The sequence below is a fragment of the Amblyomma mixtum genome, chromosome 6, assembly GCF_055824585.1.
Source record: "Amblyomma mixtum isolate Tamu chromosome 6, ASM5582458v1, whole genome shotgun sequence".
Lineage (NCBI taxonomy): Eukaryota > Metazoa > Arthropoda > Arachnida > Ixodida > Ixodidae > Amblyomma > Amblyomma mixtum.
Window position 1 is genome coordinate 156,000,227 of NC_143017.1, and position 24,814 is coordinate 156,025,040.

General features: G+C 51.7%; 1 protein-coding gene across 6 annotated transcripts in view; it reads left to right on the forward strand.

Moving 5' to 3' along the window:
• LOC149340907 (CTD small phosphatase-like protein 2) overlaps nucleotides 1–24,814 on the forward strand; it is a 56,814-nt gene that overhangs the window by 923 nt on the left and 31,077 nt on the right. The window contains exons 1-3 of one of the 6 annotated variants that reach the window (XM_089549831.1): nucleotides 20,958–21,089; nucleotides 22,106–22,297; nucleotides 24,717–24,788. In XM_089549831.1, the coding sequence (XP_089405957.1) occupies nucleotides 22,124–22,297; nucleotides 24,717–24,788 (246 nt within the window). In that variant the 5' untranslated portion in view covers nucleotides 20,958–21,089; nucleotides 22,106–22,123. Of the gene's footprint in view, nucleotides 1–20,957; nucleotides 21,090–21,278; nucleotides 21,375–21,405; nucleotides 21,503–22,105; nucleotides 22,298–24,716; nucleotides 24,789–24,814 lie in introns of those variants that run through there. The other 5 variants (XM_089549834.1, XM_089549829.1, XM_089549833.1 and 2 more) reach the window with 5 other exon arrangements.

Sequence of the window (24,814 nt, forward strand, 5' to 3'; positions counted from 1 at the left end):
TTTGAACGGAGAAGCGCTTGAGGCGTCGCCCTAAAAATAACCCCTCTATTTAGGCGGCGTGGGACGGGAAGCGGCGCTATGATTGGAATTTACGATTTCATATGCATATAAAGAAACGCATCCTGTGCCCGACTTCATTCTTTTGCAGCATCGTGTGAAAGGTGTTCGGATTGACGAGCCCCTCTCTGATTTAGCCAGCTCGCCTTTCTTTTTGTTTTTTTTTTCTTGCGAATAACGGTGCCATTGCGGTATGCACATGGCTTGTGGCGTTGAACTCTTGCGCGCGCGCGCGCTCGCTCTCTGGCGCTCTCGTTGTGATAATTGCGCGCATCGCTCGTAGCGTAGCGGCTGCAGTGCACGCAAACGCTAGAGGGATTAAAACAGCTGTTCTTTTGCAACCATCTGTTTCTAACGGCGCGCTTCGATGGTTACTGGCCTAGCTGGACGATCGTTGAGTCAGACGGTGACTCATCGACCGCCCGATTTCAAGGCGTTCTGCGGCTGTCATTGGCGTCACCTCCTTGACGGATCGTTCGCCTTGCATGCTTTCTCAATAACGCCCTGCGGCCAGTTATTTAGTCCAGCCGACGTATGTGGTTATCGTGGCCGAGCCCCGCTTTTGCTTCTTGAACTTTGTTGCATACCCTGGCATAATAGCGCATTTTATTCGTTGGTATGCGTTTGATCCAAAAGTCCCCCCTCCTTCCCACTTAATTTTCTTTTTTTTTTGTGTGTGTGTTCCGGCACCTCGCGTTTCAGCGCCGCGTTTGGTGTTCAGAAACACGTACTTTGTAAAGTAATCTGGTTCGGGTAGTGTCAAGCGTCCGAACACGCGCGTTCGCCGAGAATATTTGCGCAAACGCAGCCGCGTTCTGATGCAGCACTCACATTCGCTGTTCGGCCACGTCATATTGTTACTGTTACTGATCGGCCACGTCATATTGTTTGCGTCAATTAAAAAGAGCGACGCCCGACAGTGGGATTCACGAGGATTGCATCTAGAGAAAAAAAAAAAATGCGTGCCATGGTAACCTAACATTATTTGTACGCCGAATAAGTCTCGCTCGGACACGTCACACAGCAGAAAGGTAAAGTTTGAATTGGCGCTGTCACCTCTTCAATTGGTTTATTGGGGTTTAACATTCCATAGCGACTCAGGCTATGAGGGACGCCGTAGTGAAGGGCTCCGGAAATTTCGACCACTTGGGGTTTTTTAACGTGCCCTAACGTCTATCTCACAGTACGCGGGCCTCTAGAATTTAAATAAATTGGTAAATTGTTTTTGTTTTTGTTTTTAATAAAGGAAATGGCGCAGTATATGTCTCACATATCTCGGTGGACGCCTGAACCGCGCCGTAGGGGAAGGGAGGAAGGTGGGAGTGAGAGAAGAAAGAGAGAAAGAGTGCCATGGTGGAGATCCGTAATAATTTCAACCACCTGGCAACAACGCACAGCACACGGGCGCCTTTTCCGTTCCGTTTCCATCGAAATGCCGCTCTTGAACAGCGCCTCCGTCCCATTGAAATTCGACCGCCGCGGCCGGAACCGAACCCGCGTCTTTCAGGTCAGCAGCCGAGCGCCATAACCACTGAGCCACCGCAGGGGGGGTCAAGGGGGAAGGAGAGGTGCGGGAAGTGTGGAAGTAGTTCTAAGACCGCATTTTGTAACGACTCTTTTCTAGTTTCAATCTTTTGCCCTTGTACCATTGGTAGTCGATCGTGTACTGTGCGATGTCAGTGCACGTTAAAGAACCCCAGGTGGTGGTGGTGGTGGTGGAACTTTATTTCCAGCGGATATAGAGGAGCGACCCGAAGTCACCCCCCGCTTAAACGGCGGCCGCTATCCCTTGGGCAGCGGCGGCGTCTTCAGCCAGCTGGAGGAGCTTGATCTCCATTATCCCCGGGTCGGGGCTGAGCAATAGAGCCTCCCAATGATCAGAGTCGGTAATGAAGCGACTCGCGGGTAGGGACTGCGGGCAGTTCCAGATCATATGATTTAGATCGGCTTTGGCATCACAATTTTTGCATTTGTCTGAGTAGAGTCCATCCGAATAGAAGCTACACAATTGGGGATTTGGATAGGTTTTAGTTTGAAGTTTACGCCAGGCTTTGGCCTGTTGCTTGGAAAGCGTTTTATCTGCTGGGGGAAATCTGAGTCTTGCAAGCCTGTAGTGCTGCAGGATTTCTCTGTAAGAAAACAACCTGTCCTTGCCGGAGTATAGGGCGGGTGGACTGCACGACCCAGCTCGGCGGGATAGTTCTCGAGCTAGGTTATGAGCCGCCTCATTACCAGCAAGGGAGGCATGAGCAGGCGTCCAGATTAGGCGAATGCGCCGCGTGGGCTGATAATTTAGCAGAATCCGTGCTGCTTGTGGAGAGATTCTTCCAAACGTGTAGTTACGTATTGCCAATTTTGAGTCGCTGACAATGGTTTCTGCCGAGGATCCCGCAATGGCTAGAGCAATGGCTGTTTTTTCACCAACATGTGTGTGCTGAGTGCGTATAGTGCCCCCAGTTATGAATGTACCACATTCCGTGGTGACCACAGCTACCATCTTGTCAGCCGAAGAATCTGCTGCATCAACATATACCACAGAGGTATCATTAAGGAAACGTTTGCCTAATGATTTGGCTCTCTCTGCACGACGTTCAGCGTGGAAATCGGGGTGCATGTTCCGAGGTAGTGGAGGAATGACCAGAAGCTGGCGTATATGCTTGGGAAGGTCAGTTGTTGGTCCGCCTTGTCGTTCGTATGTTATGCCGAGTGTGGACAGAATGTGTCTGCCAGTTGGTGTGGCCGTTAGTCGTTCGTACTGCGAGACGGTTACCGCTTCAATAATCTCACTTAGGGTGTCAAAATTTCTGGAGCCCTTCACTACGGCGTCCCTCATAGCCTGAGTCGGTTTGGGACGTTAAACCCCAATAAACCAACCAACCAACCATTGGTAGTCGAAATGTGACGTCACTGCTGAAAGCTGAACAAACGATGCCATTTGTTGGATCTGGTTTTAAAGGCGGCGGGGCTGCCAAATGTCGAGGAAGCATAGGAATGAATTCGCGAAAAGAAGCGGCAAGTAACGGAACGCCCTGTCTTTTCGCATGCCCGTAGTTTCTTGCGGTAACCACTTGTAGCGCGCGCATCGATGACGATAGAGTGTGATGCGATACGTTGTCGGGACCTCCAGGCCCCGGAAAACGGAGCCGCAATAGAAATGTAGACTCTTTGGGATCGAATAAGAGCCAGAGTTAGCATCTTTGAGAAAATAAGTAAAATGAGATAAAAGGAGAGTAGAGGATTGGTGTTCTAGAGCGACAGAGTAGTTTGGAGACAAGGAAGCCGACGTAATTGTTTCTGGAAAACACAGGTTGGAAGTTGTACTTGATAGCTCTATTGTGACAACTGCTATCGCCCGAATCTAAACGGGAGCCTACTAATTATTCATCTAGAGAGGACAAAACAAATGGAAAGCGCTGTTCTCGGAAAGGCTAGGTCATTGAGCGCCTGCTGCTGCTGACTGCAGCAACGTTTTAAATTTATTCACTTCACGTCCTCATTATGTGCCACCATCCAACTGTGCTTGAGCTGATCCGGGGAAGATTGTCGGCCGGAATGGAACCATATGAAGTATTGCGCAGTGCAAAGCGTCGCGAATGAATCCTCGGTGCGACGAAAAATGCACATACTGATTGGTCGCCACTGCCGAGGCTACACGTGTACGTCGGGAGACTTGTCTTCTCTAGGATCTGTAACCTACGGTGAGTGCGACAACAGTGCGCAGGCAATTCGAGCATGTATGTGTAGAAAATCGCGTGCTTTGACAGTCCTGATATACTGTATGTCTGCACATTAGTTCGTGTACGGTAGTTGTGAATTCCGGTAGCCATATAGTCGACGCTGGTTTGGCAGTGGGGGATGCACTCGTGGGTGCAGTGCATGGTTGATTTAAGTTCTATATGTTAGTTATGTACGCCAGTTCTGTCACGTTTTCTATGACGTCGTCGTCGCTCTGAACTAGCGGGTCGTAGTACAAAAGCCACAGGGGAAAGGAGGGTGGTATGTGTCACATACGCGCAGCGTCACTCATTTTCGTAATCTTGTAAAACCGCAGCACGTCGACGAAGAGGACACACTGTAAACGAGATTATAGCCTCACCCACGTTTCGCGACCGGCGGCTTCTCAACGCCGTTCTCGCCCCTTTCGTCACTTCCTTTCACGGCGCACCGCGCCTTTCCTTAATTGTAACTTTCTTCTCCGTGCCTGTATGTACAGTCGGCAGCAAAAGCTTGTGGGATGCGTGTGCTAAGGCACAAGTGTGTTATAGCGCTGTCTCGCGCCCTATAATCCCAGCGGATGCAAAAGGCACGTATACTGATACCTACAAGCAGTTTATAGCCTGCCTTTCATAGCCGCGTAGCGTTTTTCTTTTTTTTCGCCCGGCTGTATTCCGTAAAGTTAATCCGCCGGGGTGGCTAAATGGTTAGGGTGGCTCTCGGCTACTGAGCCGGAGTTTCCGGGTTTGAACCCGGCGGCCGCGTTCCGATGGAGGCGAAACACACAAGGCGCCCGTGTGCTGTGCGATGTCATTGCACTATAAAGAAGGTGGTCGAAATTATTCCGGAGCCCTCCACTACGGCACCTCTTTCTTCTTTATTTTCTCTTCCCTCCTTTATCCCTTCCCTTACGGCGCAGTTCGGGTGTCAACCGAGATATGTGAGACAGATGCTGCGTCAATTCCTTCCCTCAAAAACCAATTTTTGGCTGCCGACTGACCTTGTACTTTCGCCTCCTGTCATATTTGGCTATGTTCACCCATTAGGCAGGGTAGGGCCGGCGTTGTTTTTGATAACATCCTCCTCCTCCTCACATTTGGCCGGCATGTTTCTTGTCCATCGTGATTTGCCCATTGTGGTAGCCATCGGAAGCGACTGTCCAATCATGATAGGGCAGCTGTAAAGGCGCCGGCCAATCGCGAGTCGCCTCTCGAGGTATCCAGCTTCGGGAATTCTTCCGCCGTGCCTGCCTGAGCGATCTCGACGGCCGCATGATGAGTAGTGGTACGATGAGTAGTAGTATACGAGCGCGGCGGCGATTCCCGACCACCGAGGCCTGCCTTCGAAAACCGAGCCGCGGCTTCGCGCGTCGCGCGCAGCGAACCGGCGCAAGCTGCTTCTCTCCAGCTCGAAAGTTATATCAGAACTGCGCGGTTGGCTCTGCAGTTTTCTTATCACCTGTTTTCAGCGCCGCCCCCAGCTCTTCTTCCTCCTTTCACCCGATGCAGCTGATCGCAGTGTGTGTTTGGTTCGCCGATCAACGTAGTTGGCCGTAGCATCTCACGGCAAGCGAAGCGCAACGCTGCATACAGGCGTCGGCTTAGTTTTCTTTCTTTTTTTGCTGGCGCCTCGTCGGCAGCGGCAGGCTCGCGTGCCAGCGCGCTCGTAAAGAACCGCAGGCCTTTGCAGCAGCGAACCGTTCGTTCTTTTCCGGACCGAAGTGTAAACAAGAGTGGGCCCCCGGCGCCATTGGCTTTGTGCCGGACTGCGTTCCACGCATGCGCACCGCGTCGGACGGCGAGCGATGTGCCACGCCGCGCGCGCGCTCGCTGCCTGTATTCGACATCCCACCTTCCCGAAACGGCGCCGAGGAACCTACCTGTATACTAACGCACATAAGCGCCATTTTGATTGGCCGGCAGAAAAGCGCGATACTCGGAAAGGCATGAGTTGAGGTAATAAGATGGATGGTTACACTGGGTTCACGATTCGCACACTGTCGTCCTAATGAGTGATGCGCAGGGGAGTGCAATGGTTTGTGCCAGATGGTTTTGCGGAAAGCTTGCACAGGCCCTGAATGAATGAATGAATGAACTTTATTTCCGTCATCATGGGGCCTCACGGTCGGGGCGCAGCAATTAGGAGGGGGTGCCTCCCAGCCGGCTCTCAGCACCGGAGACCGCGGAGGGGACCCCTCAAGGTTCAGTCCTCTTCTCCACAGGCCCTCGACCTGTGCAGTCGCCTGGTTTAAACCTGCCGCGCCTAAGACAGCGCCACCTACTGGCCGTTGTCATGGCTACCGCGGTTACCGATCAGCTGCTCTCTACTGCTCTGCCACCTGTGCGCGCGAGCGGCCGCCGCGGTCTTCCGTCCGCGCGCTTCATTTCGAGGCTATTCTAATGGCCCCTCTAAAAATTCGGCTTCATTTTTCTTTTTTTTTTTTCTGTAATTGCGTGAGCATTTGACCGCGTTGTTGGGCAAGGCGTTGGTCGCTATTCTGAAAAGCTTGCGCCAGCACTGACTGTACACCTACGATTGAAAACCTACGCAACTTAATCCCGAATTGTTTACTGAGATGAACATAATCTATTCGCAAATCGGGAAATTCGTATTCCTATCTACTCATCGCATGGGCCGCCGCGATCACAGACTCAAGTTAGTAATTCGTATGAGCACTCCCCGAATCATCATGAGCGAGTACAGGCTGTCTGCGGGAAATCGAGGTCGTCGGCGGAAAGACGAGCTCGCGTCAGCGATTCTCGCAGGTGCTCTTCGCGTCGCGCGCTATCGGGGCCGTCACATCCGTCGAGCATCCGGCCTCCAGTGTGTCATCCACCCCGGCACAGGTAGTTCTGATCGCGTCGAGCGCGCTACGATGTTCGACAGCATCCGTGCCGGCAATTTTCGCAGCTGGGCCATCAGCCCGAGGCGCCCCGCTTTAAAAAGCGCCTCCCAGAGGAATAGGTATGGTATGGTATGGTATGGTATGGTATGGTATGGTATGGTATGGTATGGCATGGCATGGCATGGCATGGCATGGCATGGCATGGCATGGCATGGCATGGCATGGTATGGTATGGTATGGTATGGTATGGTATTCATGTTAAAGACTACTTTTAACATGAATACCGTGCACCATACCATGTATGGGTATGGTCCACTGACAACTCACAGCACACACGCTTGTTTCACTTTGTGTGTTTGAAAAATTGGTTTTGTGGAAAGGAAATGGCGCAGTAATTGTCTCGCATATATCGGTGGACACCCGAACCGCGCCGTAAGGGAAGGGAGGAAGGTGGGAGTGAAAGAAGAGAGAAAGAGGTGCCGTAGTGGAGGTCTCCGGGATAGTTTCGACCCCCGGGGGATCTTTAACGTGAACTGAAATCGCACAGCACACGGGCGCCTTTTGCATTTCGCCTCCATCGAAACGCGGTCGCCGCGGTCGGGTTCGAACCCGGATACTCGCCCCCCCCCCCCCCCCCCCCCTCGTCGAAATGCGGCCACAGACTTGCACAGAGCCGCAGTGCTTCTTCCTTCACAAACCGGAATGCCGAGTTGCGCTGGTTAAGGGTGTTGGGGGTGTTCTGTAGTACTGTCAGCGCGAAAGGACAGCGCTTAACTAACAGCTGAATATTTATTGACGAGAACACGATAAACCCCACAGCCACGCTCGAAAACGCCAGGAACAACAGAGGAGTACAAAAACAAAACATTTTAATTCGTAGTGAGGGCGAATCGAGTGAGAAACCCATCTGTGGCTTTCGAAGATAAGGAGATCTTACTTTCTCGGGAAAGGCTGAAACGTGTCGCTTTTGCCTTCATTTTGTCATTTTTGTGCTTTTTTGCGTTTCGGAGCCTGGTTATGGGTGTATTAATGTGTCCTCGTCTATGAAAATTTAGCTGTAAGTTCCGCGCTCTCGTGTACCTGTCTCTCTCTTCTGGTCGTCTTTTAACGCTGGCGCCGCCGTGGATTGCTCCACAAAGTGCTGCGTTTCGGGAAGGTGAGCGGTTGTATGCAGTCGTCCACGCAACTTCATTTACGATTTCTTCGGGAGGGGAGCGTGTCATATTTTAATCTCAATTTATCGTCATTGGTGCCGTACATGGTGATCCACTCTTAGGGTGAACTCAAGCAGTAAGGTAATAGGGCAATATTAGAAAGGGATTGTGCTTACTCTGCTCCTTTGTAGGACCAGTATTGGGCCGATTACATGTGCTGCTTAGGAACACGCGAGTGTTTAGCCGCTTTCTTTGGACCGCCAGTGCGTCCGTCCCGGCCGCGCATCAAAGCGAAGTGGCTGACGACGTGTAGAACCACCTCCAGGTCCTTTCGAGCCTATATACGCCGCTTTGCCTCGGTGCGCGGCCGTGTAGAACGCACGGGAGCCCCGAAGAGTGCGTCCACAAACTCTCCTGTTCACCCTACAGGAGTAGACTGCACTGTATAATCGTACGAAGTTGACCCCATATATAGCCGGCTTCCAGTCACGGATGCATGCGCAGAATCATGATTGCACACTTCATGCGACAACAACAACCAAAAACTGACAAAGTTACAAGCTGTCATATCATTGTCAGCATTGCATAATACAGTCACAACTTTAATGCTACAATGCAAAGAGATCAGTTAGTATTATACACGACATACGCACGATTACACGACGTGGTACACTCAAACAACAACAAAAATAAAGGATTTACATAAATGAGTACTAAAACATACAGATTTTAACCAATGGAGTGATATAATGCACAACATGTAATCTTATAGATTTCATTTTAAGGTTGACATATAGTACGTCTGCTATCTATGGAAGGTAGTTTCTGTGGGCATTCGAGGGAATGCATTTCTTCAGCAGTTGCACCTAACGTGTAGCGTTTTTATCTGCAACTGTCTCTCTCTCTCCCCTCCCCGTCTGCGGTCTGTGTCTACCTCCAGCGGAAACTGGTGACCAATGCCTTGCACAGTATGCTGGTCGCGGTGCATAGATTTCGCTTTGTCAAGGTCGCCTTCGTTTCCGAGTGCGAAACATGCTTTTCCTTGTTCTTTTTTTTTTCTTTCCTTATCCTGGTTTCGTTGGTTCGTGCTTTCTTTTTTTGCTTTTTTCGTGTTTATTTCGAGTTCGCACCTTAAATTGCCGCGCGCGAATTATGAAATAAGCGGGCGCTGCTAGAATCCTCGACTGGACGGCTCGGAGCGAGTAAAGGAATGCGCCCGGAGTGTTTTCTCGCTAGCCTGATGAAAATGCCTGAACGCGGCACGACAGGATCCACGCCCAGCTGCACGCTTTGGCTTTGAGTCATGAATCGTTAAAAGAAGAGAGAGAGTATCGAGGCATGCACGAAAGGAGGAAGACTCGTAAATGGATTCCGTTTGGTCTTTGCGCGCAGAAAGCTTAGCTCGTCTTGCGGCGACTTATTAGCGTAAAAAGTTGCGAGTATTCAAGTTAAAAAAAAGCCTGTCCCTTTAGCGTCGTCGCGAATGCGTTCCAAGTGCTCACCCCATGAGCAAAACTGTATGCCGGACACTGACGTACACTAGAGAGCTGCCCTGAATATGTGCAGATGAATCTCATTAAATCAAACTCGGTTAATTCGAACTTCCGGTTTATTCGAACTGATGCCGTGGACCTCTTTAACCCCGAAGTCATTTCCGGAAGAAAATTTTTTTTATATTTTTTTGTGTGCTCATGTTTTTCTTGTATCCTTCTGATAATATAATGTTTGGTTCCTTATTGCTATTAACGTGCAGAAAAATTTAAAAAAAAAACGATTTTTACAAAAGCTTTCCCTCAGTGCAGGCAGCAGTTATCAGATGTAGGGTTCTGAAAAGCGCAGTATTTAAACAGACGCTCCATAGGAGAGGCCTTTGCCCTGCAGTGGGCGTAGTCAGGCTGATGATGATGATACATTTCTCCGTAGTAGCGCGAACAAGGCTGCCATGCGGAAGGGCAGCCTGGGGCGTCGTCGTCACTCTGGTCAAATTTTGGCGAATTGGTAGCGATCCATACTGTGTGACTTCGTGATCCTTACTGGTACAGGGTCTCTGGTCGTCGTCCATAGAGTCAATTTGTGATTCAAGAACTGCGTCAGCCTAACTCTCTGAGTCATATTCATAGCCGCCACCGGTATTATTGACGCTTGCTGCCATTGTTTAGTCACAGTTGCTCAGCTGTATCGACTCACGTCGAGATTGCGTGGCGGAATGTGTTTTTGCCGTTGAAGTAGACGGCCACTTTATGGCCCAAGCTTGTTAAGAAACGAATGGGGAAGGTGGCTACCGGCCCCGAGAATAATATCTTAAAATTAGATGAAGGTAATTAATAAAACCACCAAAAGTGCTGAGGGTTTCAGGGCTCGGTGAAACTCGCTCCTGGCCACCCATCTTTGGCTCAGTAGCCAGCGACTGTGTGGCAGTGCGCTCACGATCGACTGACGAGGTGTCATAGCGAGTGGCGCTAGATCGGGGGATGGCGTGAGCTGTGAGGGGGCATCATAGGTCACTGCCCCTGCTTGCGCCTGTTCCGACTCCGAACGTCGTGTGACCTTCCAACGTCTCCCATTTATTATTATTATTTATTATTATTGTTATTTATACATACTGCAGCCATACTGGGCTATTGCAGGGGTGGTTGTGAACAAAACAATGTAGAAAAACATGGAGCACAACAATGGCAAACAACCGAAACAGTGTGAGTGAAATGCAAGAAAAACAGCAAAACTATTCAATAGCCGCGCGTAAAACATTTGGCCAGTGCTGTGAAATAAACAGCTCCAAAGTGTTTTGCCTACTACAGTCGGTTACAGCTCAAGAACGAAGCGGCTTTTCACCGACCAAGGATCCCCTTCCAGCCAATGGCGTCGGCCGATTCTCATGACCCTGCTAGGGTGACAATGCAGGGAGCGGCGTGACAGTGGAAGGAGGGCGCTCTCCCCTACCACGGAGGCAAGGGACTATGCCCTTTCATTTGCCGCTCCCTTCGTTTTCACACTAGCAGCTTCATGAGAATCGGCCGCCGCCATTGGCTGGAAGGGGATCCTTGGTCGGGGAAAAGCCGCTTTGTTCTTGAGTTGTCTCCGACTGTAGTGAGCTGTAAACGTTGACGGCTGAGCCAGTCCGTAAGCGTACATGGCTTGATAACTGGTGGCAGCAGGTCAAGGGCAGTCGCCCGTGCGCGATCGTGTTAGGTCAGTCCCAGATTAAATTTTGCGAACGTCCCGCAAGACGCCGTTTACGGCACCGTGTTCATCATCCTGGCAGATGCCCTTCGGCTCGCGTGCGCTCCGTCACTTTTCGGGTGCGGTCGAGGCGTCGGTCAACACGAAAAGCCCGTGACCACAGGCTCCTTGAAACTGTGCATGCTCACGCCATCATCTTATAATTCCATTCCTTCGCTTCTGGCTCTCGTCACACGTTGCCCTGTCTTGTGGCTGACTTCCCCCTTGCCCTTCTCACGTTGTACCGCACCGCGAAAGTGCCACTGCGAGCAGCCACAGCTCTTTGGGTTCTGTGTGCAGCACCACTTGAGGACGACCTTCGGTGAGCACGCACCGGCGACGCGGAACGTTGGCGTCAGGCTCTCTCTCAGTACTGGCCTTGAGGAGCCTTCCCGTGTGTGTGTATGTGTTGCTTTTTTTTCACAAATTTTCTACGGCGTTCCTTGATAGGATGGCTCGCTGTTTCTAGGGCCGCAGCTTTGAAACAAGAACAACGTACGTGAGCTTCGCGACAATCAAGCGTTGCGCTTCGTTGTTATTTTCATGTTGCAAACGTGACCTTGTGCAGACCCCGGGTTGCAGGCCCCTGTTCATCCTCTTCCAGTTGCTTCTGCTGCCGCCTTAACCTCGCTCAGCCCGTGCCCCGAACTGGTCCTTGGAGTCGCTTGTCGTAGCATCTTCGCTGCTCTGTCTTCACAGTTCCGCTATGACTCGTGGTACGTTCGCTCTCAGGAATTCTCCAGCGCTGCATCATTTTCCTAGCACGACGGCAAGGGGTTGTTCGGATGGGGGTGCTGTACTGGAGGTGCGCCGCTACACCCTACCGCACCTGCTCGGTCGGAGCGCCTTCCCTCGGCTTTCGCTGCCCGCGTCGCAAACGGTCTCGTCGCCTCGCGCGGTGATAACCGGCGGGGCGAGAGGGTTCGCCGCAACGGAGGGGGCGTCGTCGGCGCGAACGGGGACAGCCGACCGACGAGGACGGGGCGCGTGTGCCGTCATGGCGCTGCCATGGTCCCACGCGCGAGAAGCCGCCGCGCTGTTTGCGAGGGTGCTCGCTTCTCCGGGGGTGTATAACACGAGCGTATTTTGGGATCGAGATTAGGCTTGGCCTGGGGAGGGGGCGGGAGCGAGTGAGTGAGCGCGAGCGTACCGCTGATTTGTGTTGTTTTCCTTTATCTCTTTGCGCGTCTCTGGCTTCTCTCTCTTCCCGCTGTTCTTGTTTTTCCTTATGCACCCTCTCCCCCTCTTTCTCGACGCCGCCGTCGCCGCGGCTCATCTCGTGTCGTGAGGGTCCGTTGTTGTCCCTCGACGCGCGGCGTGGAGGCCCCTCTTTCTCTCTCTCTTAACCCCCCCCCCCCCCTCCTCCCCTTTTCTTTGGACTGGTGCTGGCTCAAGCAGAGCAAGAAAAGGCTCGTTGCGTAGGCGGTGATAACTAGGCTTGAAGGGTTTGTGAGGAGGAGGAGGTTTTACGTTACGGCGCGTCTTCGATGATCCTTCCTCGGTTTTGTGTGTGTACGCGCGTGTGTACAACCTTAGCCGAAAATATACAGCCTAAGGGTTTTCTTCAAAGAGCCATGTAATGGGGCTCTAGCATCATTTAAGCTCCGGAGCGGTGAGGATGAGAGTTCCTTGCTTCTATAAGAAATTTTTAGCGCTACCGATGCAAAACGAGCAACGTTGCGCGGCCCAGAATCAAACCCAGCGGGCTGTGCATTTCTTTCTTAGCTAAGGCTGTATAGGCGTGCATCGTAGTCCAAGTGGATGGACATCGATCGGGGTTGTGTACAGGGCATTTAATTAGAGCGAGGAAAGCAAGACTGCACGGTGACAGCGCAACACGTCCAACATCCTTGGACAGAATTTTTGAACATTGGAATATTGTAAGGTGCTGCTAAGGAAATATTGAAGGTAATTGTCCATTCTTCCGATATGTAGCAAAGTCTTTTAAAGTCTTTCCATCGCTCGCAATGGTGAACGCTTTTGACGCTGGCAAGGACGTTGATGGCAAAAATAAAATGCAAGCCTACCGACGAGAGATCTGCGGATACAATTGATTGCTATAATGAAATCTTGCAATGTGAAAAAAATTGCTTTCATAAACTTATTTCCCTTTCAAGAATGCTTTTGTCCAGATTTGTTGCCTCTCAAAACAACGCCTGTTTAGACAAGTTGCTGGCATGCATTCGAAGCGTCTAGCAGGCTTCGCAGTTCGCCCTTACGAGCATCCGTCTTGGGTTAACTCGATTTTCCACGATTAACTCGATGGCGTTGGGAGGTTGCGGGCAATTAACGTCGATGCGCGCGATGGGGGAGAACGGCCCGGCTCCCTCCGCCGTTCGAGCGTAATGTGGGGAGGTGGGGAAAGCGCGGAAAGAGTGTGATTGGTGGGCGCAAAAATGGGAACGGGCGCCCGAGAGCAGGAGCTAAGATGACTGCGCGTGGTGCATGCGTTTGCGCAGTTGGGGCCAACGCACCACGCGCACGTGCGCGCGCGGCAAAACGTCATTCGAAACGTCGCCGCGCCTCGCCTTATGAAAATTCCTGCGTCAGCTGTGGTCGCCCAATGCCCACAAACTTTCCGGTCTCAACTGCCCACCTAAGAAGAAGGGGGGACAATTGCTATAATCACACAGCCACCGCGCAGTAATGGCGGCGTCAGTCGCTCTGCCCTGCAGTGCCACGTGCGCTTTCTTATCCGGGCACGTGTACAGCAGCGTCGTTCGTCGTCGTCGATTTGGTAGCGCGCGCGCGACGGTGTCACGTAGTGCCCACCGCGCGAGCGGCGGCGACGTCTCGATTTCCACACCACTACGCGGTGCTCTCTCCTCCCGCGGAACCGGAGAACTGGGCCACGAGGGAGGGGACAATGCTTCGGCACATAGGCACACACACACACACACACGCGTGTGTGTGTCGGAAGGCGCGCACGCGCTTGGGCGCAGCGGCGGCGGCGGTGGAAGGCTCTCGTTTTCGTCGTCGTCATTTTCGCCACAGCGGCGTGGCCCGTTGTTGGGACGGAAAAACAACTGTGCCGCGAGGCTGTCCTTGGACGGGCCGGTGCATTGTGCGGCTCAGTGTGGCTTTCCCCTCGGGTCGGAAAGTCATGTGATACCAGCGAAGCTGCTGCTGCAGGCCGATCCGAATTGTCGCGCGTGTTTGTGCTGCCGGGGTGTGACGCTGTCAGCCGGCGGTATTTCGTTGTTCTGAAACGTGTAAGATCACAGCCATGGAGAGAGAACAGCGGCGCAGCAAAAAAAAAAAAAATACTTTGAGATCACTGCGGTGACCCGCTTTGGAGCAGTGAGAAAGCAAAACGTCCACATACTATATTGACGTCCGTGGCTGTTCTGACGTCCGTGTACTATATCGACGTCCGTGGCGATTTTGACGTCTAAATGCATTTTTTTTTCGCCTTTAACTAATTGCGCCTCGTCAGCGAAATTTTTTTCCACGGCAACATTTTATCACACACTATCTGTCACAGTCACACTTTCACACATTTCAGAGAACGGCGTAATCGTGCGGACAAAATTTGCGGACACTTTTTTGCTGACGCGACAGAGCCATATAATGCTTTCGCATTATATACAAATTCGGCAGCAGACCCTTACTTGTAAGCATGCATGCTGATCCATGCTTCAGTTTTTATTGAGGTTTAACGTCCCAAAGCGACTCGGGCTATGAGGGACGCCGTAGTGAAGGGCCCCGGCTATTTCGACCGCTTGGGGTTCTTTAACGTGCACTGACATCACACAGTACACGGGCCTCTAGAATTCCGCCTCCATCGAAATTCAGCCGCCGCGGCCGGGATCGAAGCCGCGTCTTTCGGGCCAGTAGCCGAGCGCCGTAACCACTGAGCCACCGCGGCGGGGCAATGCTACATTGCAGAATCACTAAGAGTCATGACTATGCATACTTTGTACAAACTCTGTACACCTTACATTTTAAGGCGAAAGCCTTTAATGCCTCATACTGTCGTTAGCAGACGCGTCGGCAGCCGTGTCGACAGACGCGCCCGCAGATTTGTCCGCCTTTCGACGTCACTGCTTAAAAAGAAACTGCGTCGAGGGTGGGGATCGCACCAGGGCCTTTGGCATTTGAAGCGGAGACGCTACTACTCCGCCACGAAGGCTCAAGGTTCGAGCATGAATAAAGGCGCATCTAGTGAATGCATGGGTTTCATAAATAAAATAAAAGTCAAGAAAAATAAAAATAAGAAAATAAACAAAATAAAAACAAAATAAAAATAAGATGAAAATAAAAACAATAAATATAAGTAAGGAACAAAAATTAAAAACAAAATATAAAGAATAAAAAGTAAATAAAACAAACTGCGCCAGGAAACGCTTTCCCCTTGCAGCACTTCAGAGAGCCAAAGTGCCCCCTGAATTTTCACGGGTGTCCACCGAGATATGCGAGGCAGTTACTGTGTAATTTCCTTTCCTCAACATTACGGCCCCTCTTTCTCTTCTTTCACTCCCACCTCCTGACTTCCTGTAGGGTGCGGGTCGGGTGTCCACCGAGATGACAGAATTTCCTTTCCTCAAAAAGCGTTGCGTTCAAAAGGCAAGGGCATCGCGCCGAACGGGTGGTGGCGTTCCGTGGACTGCCTGGCAGCGCTACAACACGCTGTCGCGTTCCACTCCTAAAGGCGAAGCTTAAGCGTCATTAATTAACAGTTAGTTAGCATACAGTCATTAATCAGTAATTAGTCACTAATTAGTAATTTGTCATTACTTCGTCATCAATTATATGTGACGTCATCCAGTGGTAACGTCACCAGTGTCACATAGGCAAGGTGCGGAAAACGCTTTCGCCTTACGCACTTTAGACAGCCAAAGTGCCCCTGCATTTTTTTGAATCATGCAATACCGGTGGTGTCACGTCACACACGCGTATGACACCACCCGGAACGCTGTACGACGAACGGCTGCATCACATCGTACGAATGTCGAGAAAACTCGTGCCACATGGAGGTCGGCCAGTGGTGGGTATATAGACGAACGGCATGTATAGGATTGCCCGAAGTGGAGGTGCTCCGCTTGCTGTGTGCGTCATACGGCCGCTTGATGACGTCACCCAACGTTTCGTGCCATCGCTGGGATTTTCTGCACCGTCTGCGAGTACACACACCGCCGGTTTTTCTCGTTATGAAACTAGTAATGCTTTCGCATTAAAAAAAAAAAAACGAAGGCTGAAGGGAGATCAAGCAAAGTCCCAGTATCGCGGCGCAAGGCGACATCGGATAGCCATGCTGCGGCGCTACCGCCGCGGCGGCTCAATGGTTATGGCGCTCAGCTGCTGACCCGAAAGACGCGGGTTCGATCCCGGCCGCGGCGGTCGAATTTCAATGGAAGAGAAATTCTAGAGGCTCGTGTACTGTGCGACGTCAGTGCACGTTAAAGAACCACAGGTGGTCGAAACTTCCGGAGCCCTTCACTACGGCTTCCCTCATAGCCCGAGTCGCTTTGAGACGTCAAACCCCCTGGCCATAGACCTAAAACCGAAGCGAGGTCTCCGTGACAACCGCTCTTTATAGACGCTCGACGTATCACACCCCGTCGATGTGAGGTCACTACGCGCTGCAGCTTTGCTGACTTCTCACCTCTTTCTTTGTGTAGTTTTTTTTATTGTTATAATCATCGCCGCTATTGATATTTTGTTTTTTTTTTAACTGAAGGTGAGGACGAGTGAAGATGGCTTCGGGGACGGAGCGGTCAGAAGAGCGGTTATGCAGTGACTTCGTCTCTTAAAGGCCATTGTGCTCTAAAGCGGGAAAGGGGATGTGAAGTGGGAAGGGGTGGTGTATATGCAGCCATCTCACTGTCACTTGGTACACATGGTGAGAAGAGAGTTTGTCATTTGTCTTCACCGTGCTCCGCGTAGCGCTCCCTGACGTGCTTCGTTCAGGTTGGCGCGATCATTATTTTCCGCGTCCCTCGGGTCGTCCGGCCTCTGCCCTCGCATCGAGCGAGAGCAGCGGAGAGGAGCGCGCGCTGCTCGTTCCGCCGCCTGCTGCTGTCCGAGCCCTGTTGCGCGGGTGCGCGGCCGGTATTGATCAGGGAAAGATGAGGGATCGATGGAATGCGGAGGGGGCGTAGGAAGGCCGCTTCCCTAATGCGCTGCCCGCTGCCGCCTCTTTCCACGCCGCGTCGACTCCGGAAAGCGTCGCTGCCCCGCCGCCGCGGCGTTGTGTTCCCGCGCCAGCTGCTGGGGAGAGGCTGGGGCCGGCGAGAGAGTGCAGAAAACCTCGCGGCCATCATCTTCAGCCAGGTTGCATACATTGCAGGACAAAAAATTGCTGAGGCTCAGCTTGGCTAAGCCTGGGGAATGCGAAGCATATTAGTGGCTAGGCTTGGTAATACATGGCTTTCCTTGGTTGAATACTTGGTCATTTTAATACAACCACTAGAAGCCTTCGTCGTGGGGGAAGACAACGGCATGGCTACAGCGGAACGCCGACTAACCCCGAGACGCGCGTTGGGTGAGCGCCTGGATTGCCACGGAAGCTGCGTCTGCCTGCCCGGTGGAGCGAGCGTTTCACCTACACCGAGTGTGAACGCGCGTTCGAAATGCGCGGGTGTGACGGCTAGGGGTCCCACGGCGACGGCGCGAGGTGGAGGCCGGCTCTCTCATCCGATGTCACGTGGTGTGACGTCACGGTGTCACGTGGGGGTCCCACGGCGACGGCGTGAGTGGTAGCTCTAGCAATATGCTTCGCATAAAAAAGGCCTCACGTATTGATGATCTCCAGTTAGCTTTGTCCTGAGATACCTTGCAGTCACCCTAACCCCCCGAATTTCTCAATATTGCGTTGACGCCTCTTACTGAAGGCGCGTTCACACCAGCGAGGCGCCGACGTCGCGCGACTGATTTCGATCCGTTCGTTGCGGTCCCGGAGCCCCAGACAAGCGGCCGCAACGAGTCGACGAAATCCGGTAGCACGACGTCAGCCAACAGCCGTGTCCGCCCGAGCGTTGTGGTCAGGTTTGCGGAAGGCTTGACCTAGCTGCCTCATCTGCTGTGGAGTTCTACAGCTGATCACGAGGTGGCAGCTTTGGTACCTTTGACAAGCTGGACCCGTTGGACCCGTTGGTTGGCTGCCGAAGACAGGCTGCCTGCCGCACGGACACCAGTCATACCAGTCATTCGCGGAGCCGTTGTTGCTGCGTGCGAACGTATATGCTAATTCGTACTTCGACGACTTCGGGTCTGACTAGAAGCAGCCACAGCTCACTCGCGGTGCTGCGTGCCAGAAAATGGACATGTATTCCCGGGATTCGGGCCCGAGTCCCAATTCGCAGAGGCGGTTCCAGTGGGGTGTTATGGCTTTTGAACCTGCCCCTTTTCCTTGACGTATGTAAAATGAAAATTGGTTTTTGAGGGAAGGAAATGACGCAGTAACTGTCTCACATATCTCGGTGGACACCCTACCGTGCCGTAAGGGATAAAGGAGGGAGTGAAAGAAGAAAGGAAGAAAGAGGTACCGTAGTGGAGGGCGCCGGAATAATTTAGACCACCTGAGTATCTTAACCTGCACTGACATCGCACAGCACAAGGGCGCCTTTTGCGTTTTGCCTCCCTCGAAACGCTACACATGCGATTCCAGCTTGCTGCTTGGCTCGGGTTGGCTCTGGTACAGGATCCTTTGCGCCCCTGCGCCACCGCCAGTGATGATGATGATAATGTCCTCAGGCTTAATGGCACATACCCACGGCGGAGGATTGGCCAGGGTGCATAGCGGATACAAACGCCGTTCAGAATGCCATTCCTTCTCTTCCTCGCTTTCAAATGAGCGGTTAATAATAATAATAATACAAAAACAGTGCATATATTGTACAGGCCGCGGTGGTCGAGTCATTAAAGCCGGACTACTCGAGTTCGAACCCGACCGCGGCGGCCGCGTTTCAGTGGGGTCGAAACGCAAATGGCGCCCGTGTGCTGTGCGGTTGCAATTCATGCTAAAGGACGAAATTATGCCGGAGACCTCCACTACGGCCTCGTCGTGCGGTGTCCCGGACTAAGGATACCGACCATGCAGCAGGGTTTTATGCGAAGCATATTGCTAGAGCTACCACTCACGCCGTCGCCGTGGGACCCCCACGTGACACAGTGACGTCACGCCACGTGACACCGTGACGTCACACCACGTGACATCGGATGAGAGAGACGGCTATAGTGCCTAGAATATTCTAGGCGCTATAAGACGGCCTCCACCTTCGCGCCGTCGCCGTGGGACCCCTAGCCGTCACACCCGCGCATTTCGAACGCGCGTTCACACTCGGTGTAGGTGAAACGCTCGCTCCACCGGGCAGGCAGACGCGGCTTCCGTGGCAATCCAGGCGCACACCCAAAGCGCGTCTCGGGGTTAGTCGGCGTTCCGCTGTAGCCATGCCGTTGTCTTCCCCCACGACGAAGGCTTCTAGTGGTTGTATTAAAATGACCAAGTATTCAACCAAGCAAAGCCATGTATTACCAAGCCTAGCCACTAATATGCTTCGCATTCCCCAGGCTTAGCCAAGCTGAGCCTCAGCAATTTTTTTTTCTTTTTTACCCTCAAGCTCTCTTTGATTAAAGTTTTTCACCACCACCACCACTACGGCACCTCTTTCTTATTTCACTCCCACTTTATCCCTTCCCTTATGGCGGTTTGGGTATAGTGCCTAGAATACTGGCGCTATTGTTTGGGTGTCTACCGAGATATTTGAGACAGCTACTGCGTCATTTCCTTTCCTGAAAATAATTTTTTTTCATACGCACTTACTAATCCCTCCTCTCCGAAACCGCGCGAAGTAGAAAACAAAAGTAAAAAATTGCCACTCCTGGCTAAATCCTGCTCTGATGTTCTCGTAATCATATTTGTGCTCAGGTGCTTCGATTTCGGTTTTTTTTTTTAAGGTCCATTTGGTCTCTATTTTTTTTTTCTTTTTGAGCATATATAGCTGATTACTACTTTGCAGGTGTGTTTTCTCACTCCCGGTCGACGCGGCCGCCGCGGTGGCTGACTGGTTATGGCGCTCGGCTGCTGACCCTAAAGACGCGGGCTCGATCCTTGGCACGGCGGTCGGTTTCGATGGAAGCGAAGTTCTAGACGCCCGTGTACTGTGCGATGTCAATGCACGTTAAAGAACTAGGTGTTCGAAATTTCCGGAGCCCTTCACTACGGCGTCCCTCATTGCCTGAGCTGCATGGGGCCGTTAAAGGGCCTGTGACCACCTCCCTCAGTTTTACTATTTTATACTTTTTATGGCTAGGGTTCAAGGCTGTCGCCGCACGCTCCCTCTGCAGTTTTTTTTTTTTTCCTTCATGCGGGTTTGTAGGCATGAGCCAGAACAGAAGGCGCTGCGGAAAGCGTTGTGCAGACGACGCGACGCCAAGGCTACGCCCAACCTTCTCCCGTCAGTCAGAACGATGCACCAATGGAGTGCCTTTAGCGAAAGTACCCCCCCCCCCCCCCCCCCCATGACGTCAACGGGGTTCAGAGTAGTGGGGCGGGGCCATTTTTGTGGAAGAACGAGCGGGCTTTGATTTGAATTTTCGCAGCTTTTCGGGGCGCGCATGGCTCTAGTATTTTGCAGAGGTTATCTTCGATGCCTCATCTATGCAGTGGGCTTGTTTTTCAAAAATGTCCGGACCCTGGTCAGTGGCCCTTTAAACTCCCATAAACCATGAACCACGAGTCTCGCGACATATGCACGCAGAAACGATATTTGTGCTGCATATTGCTGAGTGGCACGTGCAGGGATGAGTGCGCCCGCTCGACGTAGGCGCCGATGTCAATCGCATCTTCGACGCGCACTCCACGCGTTTTGTGAGCGCCGCGCCGCCTCTCGAGTTTCGCGCGTCGGGTTTGGAGCCGGGCGTGCGCAGTCAGTCGACCGACAAGAGGCTGCCTAGCGCCAGAGGAGGTAAGGTAGGGAGGGAGGAGAAGAGGAGAGAGGGAAAGGGCGAAGTGAAACAACTTCGATCTCGGGTGGTCGCGGCGGCAGCAGGCGGTCTGACGCCGCCATCCACAGAAGTGCGATGGGCCGCCGACTGCGAGGCACGCGGGCCAGGGGTCCCTCCGGCGGCGACGCTGCCCGGGGCGTAATCGCGGTGTCGTGCGTATTGATCGCCGCCTACGCGCACGCGGTGCGGCTCCTTGGGGGTGTGGAAGTGGGAGGGGGTAGGGGACGCGTTCACCACCACGCAGCCTGGCTGGCCAAACGTTCTCGGTTTCCTCTCAGGAGGGAAGATGGGCTGGACGTGCTGTGGAGAGGGAGGGGGGGGGGGGGGGGGGGGGAGAGAGAGATAGCACTGGGGCGAAAATGTGTGCGCGCGTTCGTGCGTTGGTGAGAGTACATCGCTGATCGACGAGGCCTCGCATCGGCTCGATGTGCGACGGCGTATGTAGCGTCTGCTGGTCGGGATGCGCGTTCATTTAGATTTGCTTTTTGTGTGCGCTGATTTTTGAGGAACGCTGTTAACGACTGGTGACAAGTTTGCCGTTTTGGTTGGCTGAATTATAGCTGAGGCAGGTTTTAAATTTATAGTAGTCGTTCTGCCTCCGCAAACAAAGAACGCTGCCTGTCAAACGCGCTTTTTTCAGGAGTTCAAGGAACAATTATTTAACAGTGGGATAGCATTTGTAATTTACTTACGTTTTAATTGTGTGTTTAGTCATGCAGAAACAAAGGGACGCCGTTGTGAAGGGCTCTGGAAGTTTCGACCACCTGGGATTCTTTAACATGCACTGACATCGCACAGTACGCGGGCCTCTAGAATTTCGCCTCCATCGAAATTCAGCCGCAGCGGCGGGGGTCGAACCCGCGTCTTTTTGGTCAGCAGCTAGCTGAGCATCATAACCACTGAGCCACCGCGGCGACTTTCAATTTGAAGTTTATGGACACAGGTGTCGTGCATTATAAGTTGCTTGCTTGGCAGGGAATGAATGCACGAAATCCCGAAATGCATGTAATGAAGGATGCAGATGCTTGCATAGGTTTTCTTTCTATGCTGGTGTCTGAATTGTCCACTTCTTTTTGTCTAGGAAGTATGTGCCATCAAGACCCAAAAAACACATCTTCCTGTGATGTGGTTTCTTTTCATCGCTGTGCACCACTGTTGTGCTGTGCAGGACAGCCATGCAGCCGTTATGCCAGTAGGCAGCCGGCGCACAGCGGGCGAGGGCCACCAGTGGGCCGAGCCGGCAGCAGCAGCAGTCACCACACACGAGGTGCACAGGGCACATCGTGCTGACCTCGCCACTGTGACCAGGTGCCATGCGTCCCAAGGCATGCGTGGCTCTTCAGAGAACAGAGGGAACAATGTAAGCATGAAACCTGCAGCCCTAGGAGGCTCACTGTGAACCAGTTAGGAGGTCAAGGAGGCGTGCTAGTTAGGCCAAAGGTGTAATCTGACAGTCAACTAGTGAACATCCAGACATCGAAACCATGCAAGATTTGCTAGGCATTAACATGGAATGTGTTTTGAATATATATCTTAAGGGATTTCAATAATAATAGCCCCATTTCGTGCAAACAGAACGGGGAAGTCTTCACTTTGCCTTTTGCAGAGTATTCCAGGGTTGGTGTATTCCTTGAGTGAGACCTTTCTGTGGACATCTCATGTTCCCTTAATTTCCACATGTCCTCAAAGCATTTTGACTCCTGACATTCGCATGATTTCCAGGTCGAAACAATGAACTAGGGCTAGCAGGTGCATGCAATTTATGCCTTATTTCCTATTGTGGTCCGATCCAGCTTGAATTTAATTTTTTTGTGCATGAAGTAGGCACATACTGTTTATGTGTTTATCTAGATGTGTTTATATATCTATTTGTGCATTTATGTGTTTACATCGGTGAAAGACAAATTTACTTTCCCCTCTACAAATGTAGTCTTTATTGAGTGGCTAATTGCAGGGTTATCAGCTTAGTTTACGGCATATGAAGTCCAGAGACTTTTTGTCCCAGACTGTGTGCCTGTTGTGTACACTGCTGTGTACACTTTGTTCTACATTTTTCTTGGGCTTTCGTAAAAGGAGTGTGCTTCTTATTAAAATTATTGTTTTGGAGAATATAATGTCATTTTACGTGACATGGTAGGCAGCACAGCTCATTGCAGCTGTAACAGCATTGCACTTAATGTCACACTGAGGATGAACTGTAGCTGGCTGTATTGGTAGATTACTGGATTTTAACGAAGGCGCACTTTCACTAGGAACGGAACATTTATAAGCTAGGAAAGGTAAAATATGAAACATGCGTCGGCACCACTGGTCGTTTTCACTTTGTAGCTAACTGCACTATAACAAGATGTTTTTTGTACACGAATCCCTGAGGGTAGGCGACAACAGCATTCGCTTCCAGACAGTGATCGCAGAGTCCTCTTCGGTTTTGACATCATGAGTTTAAATCAAAAGGCAGAAAATTTCTAAAATCTAATTTGCTCGGCAATAAGTGCGCATTTTGCTACTTGACGAGCACCTACATAGACCAGAAAGAGCCATGGAATTGATTTTTACCAAGATTAAAAGTTGGGTAGCATTTTCCTCAGCGCCCCTTTAAGCCATGACAAGCACTAGTGTCAAATTTGCACTAGCAGGGGACTGCCTTGCACTTAATTGTCAACCACATACACATGGATGCTTTCATTATTTGGCAGAAATGTGCTCTTGACACGTCTAGTAGGCAATGATGAGTCTGCTGCGTTCTGCTGCCCATGTCAAGGGCTCTCAGAAGCTTACGTGACATTCCTAGGAGTACTGTGGAAATGTGGCTCCAGCCACTTTGCACGCACTGAAATTGGTGGACCCCTCCTGAAAGTGATTAATCCAGATAGCAGACCATAACAGCGCCAACAAATCATCCCCGGCACGAATTCATCACTTGTGGGGTTTCTAGCGCGGCTTGTAACCTGTACTCAGGGCCAACACCATTCCGCTAGCTCGAACCACAGCTGTGGCTGCGAAAAACCACCTACCAACCAGGGAATAGCCCGCCAAGGAACACCAAGGAATAGCCCACAAGCACAACCACAAGCCAACAAGCACAAAGAAATGGGCTTGGGCAGGACATGTAATGCGAAGGCAAGATGACCGCTGGTCCTTAAGGGTAACGGAGTGGATTCCAAAAGAAAGCAAACGTAGCAGGGGACGGCAGAAAGTTAGGTGGGTGGATGAGATTAAGAAGTTTGCGGGGATACAGTGGCGGCAGCTGACAAAGGACAGGGTTAATTGGAGAGACATGGGAGAGGCCTTTGCCCTGCAGTGGGTGTAGTCAGGCTGATGATGATGACAACCGTTTATTGGGATCTCCCACTGAATGTGGACGGGCCTCCCTTGGTCGCGTGCAGGCAGCAGGCTCGGGAAACAGCTCGGGTTACCTGGGCAGCAGAGGGGTTGCTGCCGCCTCCGTTCGCTACGTCCGTTCGGCGTCTTGCTTTTCAACTCTCCTGCTGCGTGCATGGCTGCCGAAGACTCAAAGGGGGAAAGGAGGGTCACCCACATGAATCCTCTAACATAAAAGCACTCAGCAGCTGCTGCTGACTTGCTTTTGTTGGGAAACTTTAGTCGTTACTTGGATGCTTATGTTTGCCATTGTTTTCATTGACTACTGGCACGGGAATCTTTATCATCTTGGGTATTGACAAGTGGACCTTTACGTCTAGAGACGTGCGAAGAGAAGTGCTTTCAGGATATGTCCCAGTGATGAACTCCAAATTTTGGGTTTCATTTTCATTTCTCAGGGCTCCTTCTCAGCCATGAGAAAACTCGACAAGCAGCGGTTCACCAGCCCATTGAGGAAGAAGAACTCAATGGTAAGGACTTGCTGTTTGTTGTATAG